General features: G+C 35.7%; 1 protein-coding gene across 2 annotated transcripts in view; it reads left to right on the forward strand.

Moving 5' to 3' along the window:
• Positions 1–12,850, forward strand: part of vn (membrane-bound neuregulin protein vein) — a 98,301-nt gene that overhangs the window by 83,423 nt on the left and 2,028 nt on the right. For both annotated transcript variants that reach the window (XM_077434215.1, XM_077434222.1), the window contains 2 exons: positions 11,564–11,699; positions 11,882–12,024. In XM_077434215.1, the coding sequence (XP_077290341.1) occupies positions 11,564–11,699; positions 11,882–12,024 (279 nt within the window). The remainder of the gene's footprint in view (positions 1–11,563; positions 11,700–11,881; positions 12,025–12,850) is intronic.

A 12,850-nucleotide genomic window follows, 5' to 3' on the forward strand; every position in this document is an offset into this window, starting at 1 on the left:
ACATGATGAAAACTTGCACCTCTCAAACATGCCACTAGACCAGGGATTCTTCACTTATCGTGTTCCGTGGACTCTTCCAGTGCATTCCATAGACTCCTTCGTACAACGTTTTTAAATGCATCAATTAAAATTATTATAAAAAGCCTTTTATATACATGATGTTTTTGAGGAAATATCTATATTAATATATTTATTTATTTATTTTTTATATGTGTATATACCAGGAAGGCCTTACAGGTTAGCCCCAATGCGGCTTCCTGGCCAATTACAAATTACAATTACAATTACAAGTCGTTGAATTACGAGACACTGAAAAACTCGCAAATTAACGAGACATCTATGAATTGTACATAAATTTTATTGTACATTTATCATACTTCAAATAGTGGTGACATAGTAGGTAGGTAGGATTTATAGCCAATTTTTAAACGGGAACCGTTTCATCAATGAAATCAGAGAAAATTGGCAAACTCTGATTGGAAACGATCGACCTGGAGTCACAATATCCAAGTCTGACCAGTAGCACTACAGGTGTACTCTTTTCTATGGAGTTCAGCTCATGGGATCGAACCCGGCACCTCTGGGTGTTAAGCACAAGCTTAACGACCGAGATTTGCTGCTGGCTATATATGTATGTATGTAATTTCGAAAGAGACTTTGTATGTTAGTATGTATGTATATATGTAAGTATCTTTGGTTGGGAACTTCGTAAACAAAACAAAGTCTCTATGACGACAATTCAATTGGTTGAATATAATATTTTTTTCAATTCAAATAAATTTAATAAAAAAACAAATGAATATTTACTATTAGATTCACCATGTTTAAGCTGTTTATATTACAAATACTGAGCGAAGCCGGGTAAAACAACTAGTCATCTGTATATGCATATAAAATTAAATGTCTGTTCGTCTGTCTGTCTCGTATAGTAGATTACTGTGAAAACGGGAAAAAACCTCTTAATCTTTCCACCGCGTACGACTACTATACATTTCCTAGCGAACATGCCCTCAGCGCGTGAGACATGCATAGATGTCTTGGAAGTTCCAACCTGTATAAGAGCCGTCTATTGTGTTAAAATTTTATAACTTGGTTGAAAATATTACTAAATGTATACTTTACCAAATTCAATAGATGGCAGTAGTCAAAAAAAATTCAATATAGGCTAAAATAATTTATAAAATATTACAACCTATATTTATAGTCGAAAACGCGATAACAAAATCCGCAAAAAAGCAGCCGCGTACAGGGCTAAATTTGCTAAATTTGGTGACGCGGGCAAAGGGTTAATAATAATATTCGTAATTACGATTTTACCGACGCGAAAGTATGAAGCGCCATTGTGTAGTCAAGGAAATGTGTTTGTTGGCAACCACGTTAACAGGTTGGTTTATGACGATTTTTGCTAACGTTTCTTGACAAAGAAGTGCTTAATCGATATCTGTACATATAGATATATGTATACCTTGAAGGCCTAATGCGCCTTTTTGGTCAATTAGGAACATCAATAAACCATTACATTTATATAGTATCATAGAGACATATATAGACAAATTCGAGAAAAAAAATTGTTGGCGTATAAAATATATGTATTCATATATTAGCAAATTCGAGGTGATAGCATCTCGAAACAGGAAAGGTTGGCGATTTGATGGAACCGTTTTAATAAAATCAGATCAGGCAAACTCGGATAGGAAAAGATCGACCAGGAGTCACATATCCGAGTTCTGACCAGCAACAATAAGCCCATGACCTCTCGGTTGAAAGCATTACACGCTGAACACCGAGCTATCTTGCTGGGTTTTAATATCTGTTCTAATTGGAAAATATTTCCATCGTTGACCTTTTTATTTACATTTAGTTTATGGAAATATAAACATCTCCTGAATTGAAAATCGTATGACGTTTCTAAATTTTACCAGAACCTAAGCTAATTTATTTGAGCTCTATAAGCTGGACGTCGTCATAAACATCAGACCGGGATTAGGGCGGGAAATATATCTGAAAACAATGGAATTTCGGGGATAGACTGCGGCTTGGGAACAAAGGAATGACCGGTGGCGATAATTCTCCGAGTGTCACGCGCCCTGAATAATTATGACCGGAGTCAGTGTCAGGGCTGTCACAAGTCCGGACACGTACTCTCCGAGCCGAGTCAGACTTGTCGGCGACTCTTGTTTTCGTCGACCCGTTCGAATAATTGCTCTCTTAAGCTTAATCGCTGGCGGTTAATTGATCAAATTTTCAATGAGAGACACTCCGACAAAAGTTGAACCAACTCCGATTAAATCCAATTTTATCCATTTTTCCGGGCTTGGCTTTGTTGAAAAAACTTGATGTATTCACGCACTTTTATAATTTTGATTGCTATTATTAATTTTTTTTAAATCAAGTTTATCAGGGTCCAAAGTGGATATTTTCACGAATGGGAGCACTCAATAGTTTTCAAAACATGATTCAGATTTTTTTCAGAAATTTCAGAAATAAAATATTATCCTTATTCAATATATTAAAAAAATCAATACAAATAGTCCAAATAGTCGAAACAGCTTAAACATCCAATATTAAATATTCATTTGTTTTTTTATTAAATTTATTTTAATCGAAAGAAATATATATTCAACCAATCGAATCGTCATAGAAATTGACTTTTTTTCGATTTCCGATAGTTACAAACTTATGTACTTACAAACTAAATCTCTTTCGAAATTATATATTCGGCCGGAATTTTGACTTGTTTTAGAAGTTCCCAACCAAGTTCCAGCCAACAATATTTACTTACATGCAAAGTCTCTTTCAAAATTATATATTAGACTAGTGCTTTTACCCGGTTTCACTCGGTATTTGTAATATAAACCGCTTAAAAATGACCAATCTAATAGTAAAAATTTTAATAAATCTATTTGAATAATCATTTATTTTTTTTTTTATTAAATTGACTGTCACAAACAAACAAACATATATACTAAGTATCTTTCGAAACCGACGGCCTCTCTGGCGCCCCCTGGAGCCTTCACCCCCGGTGCCTGTGACCCCGGGGGCGAAGGCGCCAAATCCTTCGAATCCTTTGAATCGAAAAAAATCGAATCAGCGCCTATGAATCGAAAAAATAAATTAATCGAATGTGTTGTCTACGAACCAACCAACGAAGTTTACATACATATATACAAAGTCTCCTTCGAAATTATATATAACTAGGGCTACGCCCCCTGCGCCCCCCACTGAACCTTCACCGTCTAGGGCTACGCCACCTGCGCCCCCCTGAGCATCCACCGTCTAGGGCTACGCCACCTGCGCCCCCCATGAGCATTCACCATCTAAGGCTACGCCCCCTGCGCCCCCCGAGCATTCACCGTCTAGGGCTATGCCCTCTGTGCCCCCCTGAACCAAGGCGAATGTATCGAAAAAAAAATCGAATCATTTGATTCATATATATATATATATATATATATATATATATATATATATATATATATATATATATATATATATATATATATATATATATATATATATATACAAAGTATATATACGAACGAAGGATACATATATATATATACAAAGTCTCTTTCCAAATTATATATTAGATTAGATTAGATTTTAATTCTATTGAACTTTTAAGCTTTCAGTTTGTTAAGAAAACTCGGACGATTGAGCTCCTTGTTGAAAAATCACACATTGGAGACTTTCCCACAGCAATCATAGGACTTCTAGGAGACAAAAAATTATATATTGCGCAATATTTCGGGCCAACTTCGATGTTGAACCCGTCGGCGCACTTTGACAGCGAAAAGGTTAATGGCGTGCCCCTCGTTATTAATTCAAGTGAGCGTCCGCGAACGTCGAAAACGATTAATTATTGTACGCTGACCGTCTGTCTGTGTGGTTCGATGGAACAAAAGCGCAATAATAATATGACATCTAAATACATACATACATATATGTATATACACTGGCATAATCGCACATAACAAACACTGAATGGCGACCGTTAATTTTAATTTGTCCGTTTAAATATACCATTTCGTATGCGAGCGACGATCGTGCACTTTTAACTGCTGCTCTTGAACTGTCATTGAAACGGACTACCTGTACGGAAAATTCCCGGAAAAGTGCATCCATTACTTCTCTATCATTTCATTTGTTTATTCTCTACCATTTCACATTGATATATTTTATAATAACTAAGTCGTTCCCAATAAAGTTATATGCACTGTTTGCAAATTAAAATTCAACATATGATTTTAGCAGCTTTACTACGTAGGTATATCCATACTATAGCGTAATCGTGATCGTATTATTTAGCCAGCAGCGTGGCTCGGTCGTAACGTTGATATTAAGCACCGAGAGGTTGCCGGTTTCAATACCGTGAGCTGACCTCGATTGACAAGAATTTATTCTGAGTATAATCTTAAATGCTGCTGGTCCGACTTGGATATTTGTGGCCCCAAGCTGAACGTTTCCTATCATAGTATGGCAATTCACTTGATTTCATTGTTGAAGCGGTTGCTCATCAAATTGGCAAAAACCATCCTACCCACTATTTATCACATCTATAAATTTATATATCTATGTACCAATTTAATATCATAAATGTCGCTCTGGGGTAAAATCCGTAATGGCTTCTTGGTAAAAAAAAGTATATTTCTCTTATAAAATATTTAAGTAACATTTTTTATGTAACTTAAAATTAAAAACCGACAAACACATTTTCAGAGTATCACTAACATTCATCCAATTCAATTACATATTTTGATATGAATCTCATACTAGTATATGTATATTTTATTTTTAATTTATACCAGGAAGGCCTAACCGGTAACCCCAATACGCCTTCCTGGCCAGAAACATTGTATATTTGATATAAAGATTATTAACACCCACAGAGCCATCTATGGTAAAATTTGTAAATTTGCAGCATTTTTAAACAGTTCAGCGAAATTCATTAAATGCATATCAATTAACATGCACACAGACATTTATGGTCAAATTTGTAAATTTGCATCATTCAGCAACAAATCAGCGCAATTCGAGATTGATGAAAACTCTAGACTTGCGAAAGAAAGGAGAAAGTTACCAATTTGTTGGAACCGTTTCAACGAAAATCAGATACATTGGCAAACTCTGGTAGGAAACGATCAATCTTAAGTAACAAACCCAAGGTCTGGCCAGCAGAAACCAGTGGGATTTGAACTCTGTGCAAAGCATTATATACTAACCACTAGTCTATTCTGCTGGTTATTATATGTGTGGGATTTAGTTTTATAATCTAGTAGACTGCATGTATGAATGATTAGGTTAGCATGAATGATGAGGTTGGTAACATAGTATGCGGCGGAACAGTTTAGATCGTTGCGGCTCTCCGAGTCATAAACAATATTGTAAACCACCAAAAGAGTGTCATTTTACTGTATGTCTCCTGACAACCAGATCCTACATATGTATGTACATATATTTACGTCTAAGATTCTTTTCTGTAATTTTGTAACCTATCCTTAATCGGCATATTCATTGAAACCAGATTCAATTTGCAGTGTTTATACATGTTGGGTCAGTTTCTTATAGTATATGTGGGATTTAGTTTTATAATCTAGAAGAATACATGTATGAATGATTAGGTTAGCATGAATGGTGAGGTTGGTAGCATGGAATGCGTCGGAACAGTTTAGATCGTTGCGGCTCTCCGAGTCATAAACAATATTGTAAACCACCCAAAGAGTCTCATTTTACTTTATGTCTCCTGACAACCAGATCCTACCTATCCTTAATCGGCATATTCATTAAAACAGATTCAATTTGCAGTGTGTGCCTACTCAACTATGTACTTTGCATTAGGCTGTATCCTACTATTATCACGGTCCGTTTATACATGTTGGGCCAGTTTCTTATAGTATGTGTTAGATTTAGTTTTATAATCTAGAAGAATGCAGATACGAATGACTAGGTTAGCATGAATGATGAGGTTGGTAACATGGAATGCGTCGGAACAGTTTAGATCGTTGCGGCTCTCCGAGTCATAAACAATATTTTAAACCACCCAAAGAGTCTCATTTTACTGTATGTCTCCTGACAACCAGATCCTACATATGTATGTACATATATTTACGTCTAAGATTCTTTTCTGTAATTTTGTAACCTATCCTTAATCGGCATATTCATTAAAACCAGATTCAATTTGCAGTGTTTATACATGTTGGGTCAGTTTCTTATAGTATATGTGGGATTTAGTTTTATAATCTAGAAGAATACATGTATGAATGATTAGGTTAGCATGAATGATGAGGTTGGTAACATGGAATGCGTCGGAACAGTTTAGATCGTTGCGGCTCTCCGAGTCATAAACAATATTGTAAACCACCCAAAGAGTCTCATTTTACTGTATGTCTCCTGACAACCAGATCCTACATATGTATGTACATATATTTACGTCTAAGATTCTTTTCTGTAATTTTGTAACCTATCCTTAATCGGCATATTCATTGAAACCAGATTCAATTTGCAGTGTTTATACATGTTGGGTCAGTTTCTTATAGTATGTGTGGGATTTAGTTTTATAATCTAGAAGAATACATGTATGAATGATTAGGTTAGCATGAATGATGAGGTTGGTAACATGGAATGCGTCGGAACAGTTTAGATCGTTGCGGCTCTCCGAGTCATAAACAATATTGTAAACCACCCAAAGAGTCTCATTTTACTGTATGTCTCCTGACAACCAGATCCTACATATGTATGTACATATATTTACGTCTAAGATTCTTTTCTGTAATTTTGTAACCTATCCTTAATCGGCATATTCATTAAAACCAGATTCAATTTGCAGTGTTTATACATGTTGGGTCAGTTTCTTATAGTATGTGTGGGATTTAGTTTTATAATCTAGAAGAATACATGTATGAATGATTAGGTTAGCATGAATGATGAGGTTGGTAACATGGAATGCGTCGGAACAGTTTAGATCGTTGCGGCTCTCCGAGTCATAAACAATATTGTAAACCACCCAAAGAGTCTCATTTTACTGTATGTCTCCTGACAACCAGATCCTACCTATCCTTAATCGGCATATTCATTAAAACAGATTCAATTTGCAGTGTGTGCCTACTCAACTATGTACTTTGCATTAGGCTGTATCCTACTATTATCACGGTCCGTTTATACATGTTGGGTCAGTTTCGAGGAGCTACACATGTAAACCGATCTCGTTTATATTGTATGAGTCAACTCCAAATTGATTCCAATGTACATTTTTCTTGATATGACCAAAGTCAGCGAGCGTTTGTTTTGAATTGCGAGCTAAACGACTAGGGGGGGAGGAGAGGGTTTTAACTGTTATGAGTGGGTGTTGTTACGATCGACGAGGACAGAGATGAATCCGAGTGTTGCAGCTTCCACGTCGGCAGCTGGCGAGACCATCTCCACTCTATCTCTAAATAAGTCCAAGTTCAACAACCTCCACACGGGTGTTATGTAAAATTTTGCCCGCCGAACCGAGTGCTCCAGTCAGTCCCCGAGCTCCAACTGGGAAGAAACCGACCGAAAGGGGGCAAAAGCGAAAACAAAACGAAAAAAAAAATGACCCACCCACCCACCGCCACTCGGGCTATTATATTTAGAGTCGGTTGTGTTTGTTTGTTGTCGTTGTGTGAAGATTAGAGGAGATTCCCTCTCGGTTTGGATGAGGGGAACGTGTGTGAGGCAGACGCCCGTCTACCAGACGTCTCTCGGTTTATTTGGGTCGCACACTATCATTAAATGTTTTATTGGGTAAACAAAACAATATTTCGTAATCGGCAAGTTGTAAGTGTCAAACAAATGTCGCTATACATTACGATAACTATCCGGGGAGCGAATTCTCATTCAACACGTTGGATAATAAAAACAAAATTGATGGAACCAGACACGTACCGCACCGTACATGGAAATATGTAATTTCATTCTTTTATAGTGGCAATTTATTTATAATTGTTCAGTCGGGGAGTGCCTGTTGAATTTGAAGCACAGCTTTATAGAGAAATTTATTAGCCACATGAGTGTTTATGAGCAAAAGTTAATTTCAGCATTGATCTGCAGCAATTTTTTCGAACGCAGAGCAAAATAGGAAAATGCCTACAAAGTTCCGAGAGCCAAAGCATTTTATTTTAGCGATATGTACAAATACTGCAGTATATTTTCAAAATGATCTGATTCAAATTTGACTTGATTAAATATTAAATTTTTTATTTATTTATTTCGTTAGGAAAATTTACAGTTTTATTGATTTCAAAATTATTATTAGAATATAAACCGTTTTAAAAATTTTCGCATATATGTACATACATATGTATGTAGGTGAGAGAAAAAGAAAAATTTAAACATTAAAAATAAAAGATAACAATAGCATATGTAGTACCAATGATAGTGGTAAGATAATAATAATAAAAATAATCACCTAGATTAGAGTTATAACAAAAATATAATTAGATTCAAATTAAGCAAATAAGTAATAAATTAAGTAAGACAATTAGAAAAAACACAAAAATAATCTATATATGTATATAAAATTGAATGTCTGTTTGTCTGTGTGTCTGTCTGTCTGTCTCGTATAACCTCCAAAACCACTCAATCAATTACAACTTTCAGGATTTATTGTATGCATGTCCGGGAAGATTACTGTGAAAATAATAATAATATAATAAAAATTTCCAATCCCAATTATCAATTAACAACAATTTATTTTGTTTTTACACACATTTTATTTTATTTTTACATAGATATATACCATGAAGGCCTAACAGGTAGACCCCAATGCGCCTTCCTAAACAAATAATTACAAAGATGGCAGCATTTATAGCTTGGATAATACGCAAACACCACTTGCATACTTAATTGAACTTAATTTACCTTTTTAATGATAAATAACTGTTTTATATTCGCAAGATACGTATGTATGTACATATTGAATAAGATATCGTTGACTCTTTTTTTATTACTAACCTCTGCTTACTTTCACTTACTATCACTATTCAAGAAACATTTTGGCTCTTATCCGATCGTTTTCATACTTTGCCGTTTTGCTCGGTTTGGTCATCAATATAAGGGGAAGTGTCATCCGCCATTACGATGGTGAAAAAATATCATATTATACACGTTTGAAAATACATACATATGTACTTCCTCGTATTTCTAGCCGCGTTTTTTTAGCCTCTTCTTATTTGCATTATATATAATCTTATAATTTGTTTTAGAAACTTACGCCATTGTTAAGAAAAAGCTCAAAAATTAAATTTTATTTTATGTATCTAAAATAAGCTATATATTTATTAATTGTTATAATTTTCAAGTACAGAACACTTTGGAACTATATCCGACCCACTTATTGAAAGCTCAATGTTCGAGAAAAACTACGATGTATTTCTTTTCCGGAAAGCTCGTCTCGGTAATACGAGAAGCTCCTTTCTTTTGAGTGACAGTTCACTTTACAACCATAGAGCAAACTATCTAGCTATAGATTATATACTGTTTATCTACAAACCCATCTTCTTCGGAGCGACCAAAATAGCCTCAGAAATAATAAATATAGAAATTTACACTCATCGACTGATTTCCGCGCATATTCTTCCTCTGTTTCTCTTATCATGCTTTCGGCCAGTGGATTTTAATCTGGAAAAAAACCAAATTCGTGATATGGATGTGTCTGTTCAATGCCTAAATATACGTCAAGCTGTTTCTTTTACGATGAGACAAGAAACGACTGCCCCATGTCGCCAGAAAAATAGACCTTTGGCAAACTTCCACGGCATTCTGAGTCACCGCTGATCACTAGACAAACCACACACCCACTTCTCACCTTTAGTGCGAGAATCAATTAAACGAAAAATACGATAATTCATGTGCGTTAATAATTGTCGGAATCGAGAGTCACCGGACGGGAGAAATCTTTTATTGTATTTGCGTAATCGAGTTTACGTCGTAAAACCGTTGTTTAGTCTACGCACTGAACCAATCTTCAGATGTCTGAATCGGTGAAAATGGTGAAAAGTCATCGGCCTCGGGTCGGTCTAATAAAAAGATCTCGTTTGCGAAAAGTTTCCGCAAGCAGAGGGTGACGTCACTACATACGGGTTAGTAATATATAAGCAGGGCTTTTTTCCCTAAGAACGCGGCGGAACGCCGTTCCGGCACCTTTTTTCGCGGTATTTTCAATGCTTCAAAAGCAATTAGACAAAACAATATTCGTACGTATATAATCACAATCCATATTTATGTATATAATTTGCTAAAATGATAAAATACGGTGTCTTCTTGAAGAAGATGGAATATGGATGGATTTGAGATTGGCGCATAAAATATATAACAAATTTTATTTTATTTTTTATGCACTTGGAGGCGTAGGAAAAGCTGCCTTAAATTTAATTTAAATGATATTTGAATATAATTAGCAAAATTCCATCACCTATGTACATATTTATTTTTATTACATTTTATACCAGGAAGGCCTTGAGGTAAACCCCAATGCGCCTTCCTGGCCAATTACAAACAATACAGAATATTATACACTGAAAACTCGCAAATTATCGAGACATATATGAATTGTACATAAATTTTATTGTACGTTAATCACACTCAAATAGTGGTGACATAGTAGGTAGGAAGGTTTTTAGCCAATTTTTAATCGGGAACCGTTTCAACAATGAAATCAGAGAAAATTGGCAAACTCTGATAAGAAACGACCGACCTGGAGTCACAAACATCCAGGTCTGACCAGCAGCACTACAGATATACTCAGAAAAAATCTTTTCAAGCGAGTTCAGCTCATGGGATCGAACCCGGTGCCTCTCGGTGTTAGGCAGAAGCTTAACAACTGTGCTGTTAAGCTGTAAAGCTATGCTGCTGGCGTAGTAAAAGCTGCATTAAATTTAATTTAAATGATATTTGAATATAATTGACTCTGAGATGAAAAAATTCTTCCTAATTATTATCACTAGTGGTGAATGTTGAATTATTTCGTACTTGATGTTACGAGTTCGATTCCCCGCTAAGTCTCGTTGTTAGCCAGACCTTGACTTGTCTAGGTCGATCGTTTCTTATCAGAATTTGCCAATTTTTCTGATTTTCATTGAAACGATTCCTGTAAAATTGGCGTATCCTTCCCAATTTTCTGTTGCGAACCTTTAGTTATTGTTCATCGTTATTTATCGATGTTTGTAATATATGTATACTGACCATAGATGTCAGATATTTAGATTTACATGTATCTATGTAATAATTATGCGGACCAGGAAGGCGCATTTGGGGTTTACCTGTTAAGCCTTCCTGGTATATTTGTATATATGTATGTATGTGAAAATATGTATGTAAAATAAAAATAAATAAATAAATCACATTAACAAAATTCCATCACCTACATATGTATATGTTAGATATACAATTTTGCTATAATACGTATAATATTGGCCTGGTGCACGCGTTCGTGCACTTGTTAAAACTGTCAGTAGGTCGAATTTGCGCATGCGCAATGTCGCTGTGACGCACGTTTAGCCATACATATGTATATATTCTCATTTTTTTTTTCTTTTCTTTGCAGCAAAGGACGTGAAAGTCGGCGACAAATTGCGACTGAGTTGTCCATCGCGTGGTCGCAACCCTTCGAATCTAGATTGGTATAAAAATGATGAAGTCGTCAAACAAACCCTCCCAAGGATAAAACTGCAACTCAAAAAGTAAGTCCAACTTTTAAACTCAACATAGGTGAGGCGAATCACACAGTCTATCTTTGCCAGCCTGACACCGACTATTCTTAGAACCCGACGAGGGAGAACCCAAAATCGACTGGCACGCGAGCCAGTTGCATCTTAACGAGCGATAGTATTTATATTCATTTTTTTTGCTATTATTTTTGCAGACGTCAGTTGAATTTGGTGATAGTTAAGGTGCTTCTGGAAGATAGTGGTCATTACGAATGTCGAGCCTCTGGTGACGAACGCTGGCTTTCGAGAGTGGACGTCACTGTGCGCTCGGACGTCACTGTACGGACAGACGACACAAGTGAGTTACTTCAAATTTTATATATCTTTTTTTTATTTTTTAAATTATAGTGCCATTACGACTTTTGCCCCAAGGCGACACCTATGGCCAAATTTGTAAATATTTACTTTGATTAAATAATGCTAAAATAAGGATAAGTTGCCGATTTCTTTGGAACCGTTTCAACAATGAAATAAGATAAATTGGCAAACTCTGATAAGAAACGATCGACCTGGAGTCACATATAGCCAAGGTATGGCCAACAACACCGGGCCAGTTATTGAACCAGGGCTCGATACGGACGGGAGCGCATGGGAACGATGCTCCCTCTCGTAAAAAATCCAATATTAAAAGTCTTGCGTCCCTCTGATAGCGACTTTATCAAATGAATCAGTAATAATTCATTTGATTCACCCTGACTCATCACTAAAGCCCGGACCCTGAGGGGGCCGTTTATTGTTCAAATGTTGTAAATGCATTGTTACAGGTTTGCCGAACCTTTTTTACAAAGCATTTACAATAAACGGCACGCTTCTGGTCCTACCTCTACTCATCACACATAAAGATGTTAATCTATTATGAATACATACATACAATAATAAATACACATGTATACATATGAAAACTTTTGAAGATACTCTTCTTCGAACACTGGCCCATTAAGCTTATATTCCACGCCAGGCTTTCTCAAACAATTGAAAAAAAAATTGCCTGATTTTTTATTACACAGGGGCGTAAATTGTTCCTTTTACCTCAATATGACACAATGACTAGTACCGACTCTGATATCTTTGCATATAATGTATTATAATTGGTAAACCAAATTTTTTGAAAATTATCGAGCGCT

Source organism: Arctopsyche grandis, chromosome 1 (assembly GCF_051622035.1).
Source record: "Arctopsyche grandis isolate Sample6627 chromosome 1, ASM5162203v2, whole genome shotgun sequence".
Classification (NCBI taxonomy): domain Eukaryota; kingdom Metazoa; phylum Arthropoda; class Insecta; order Trichoptera; family Hydropsychidae; genus Arctopsyche; species Arctopsyche grandis.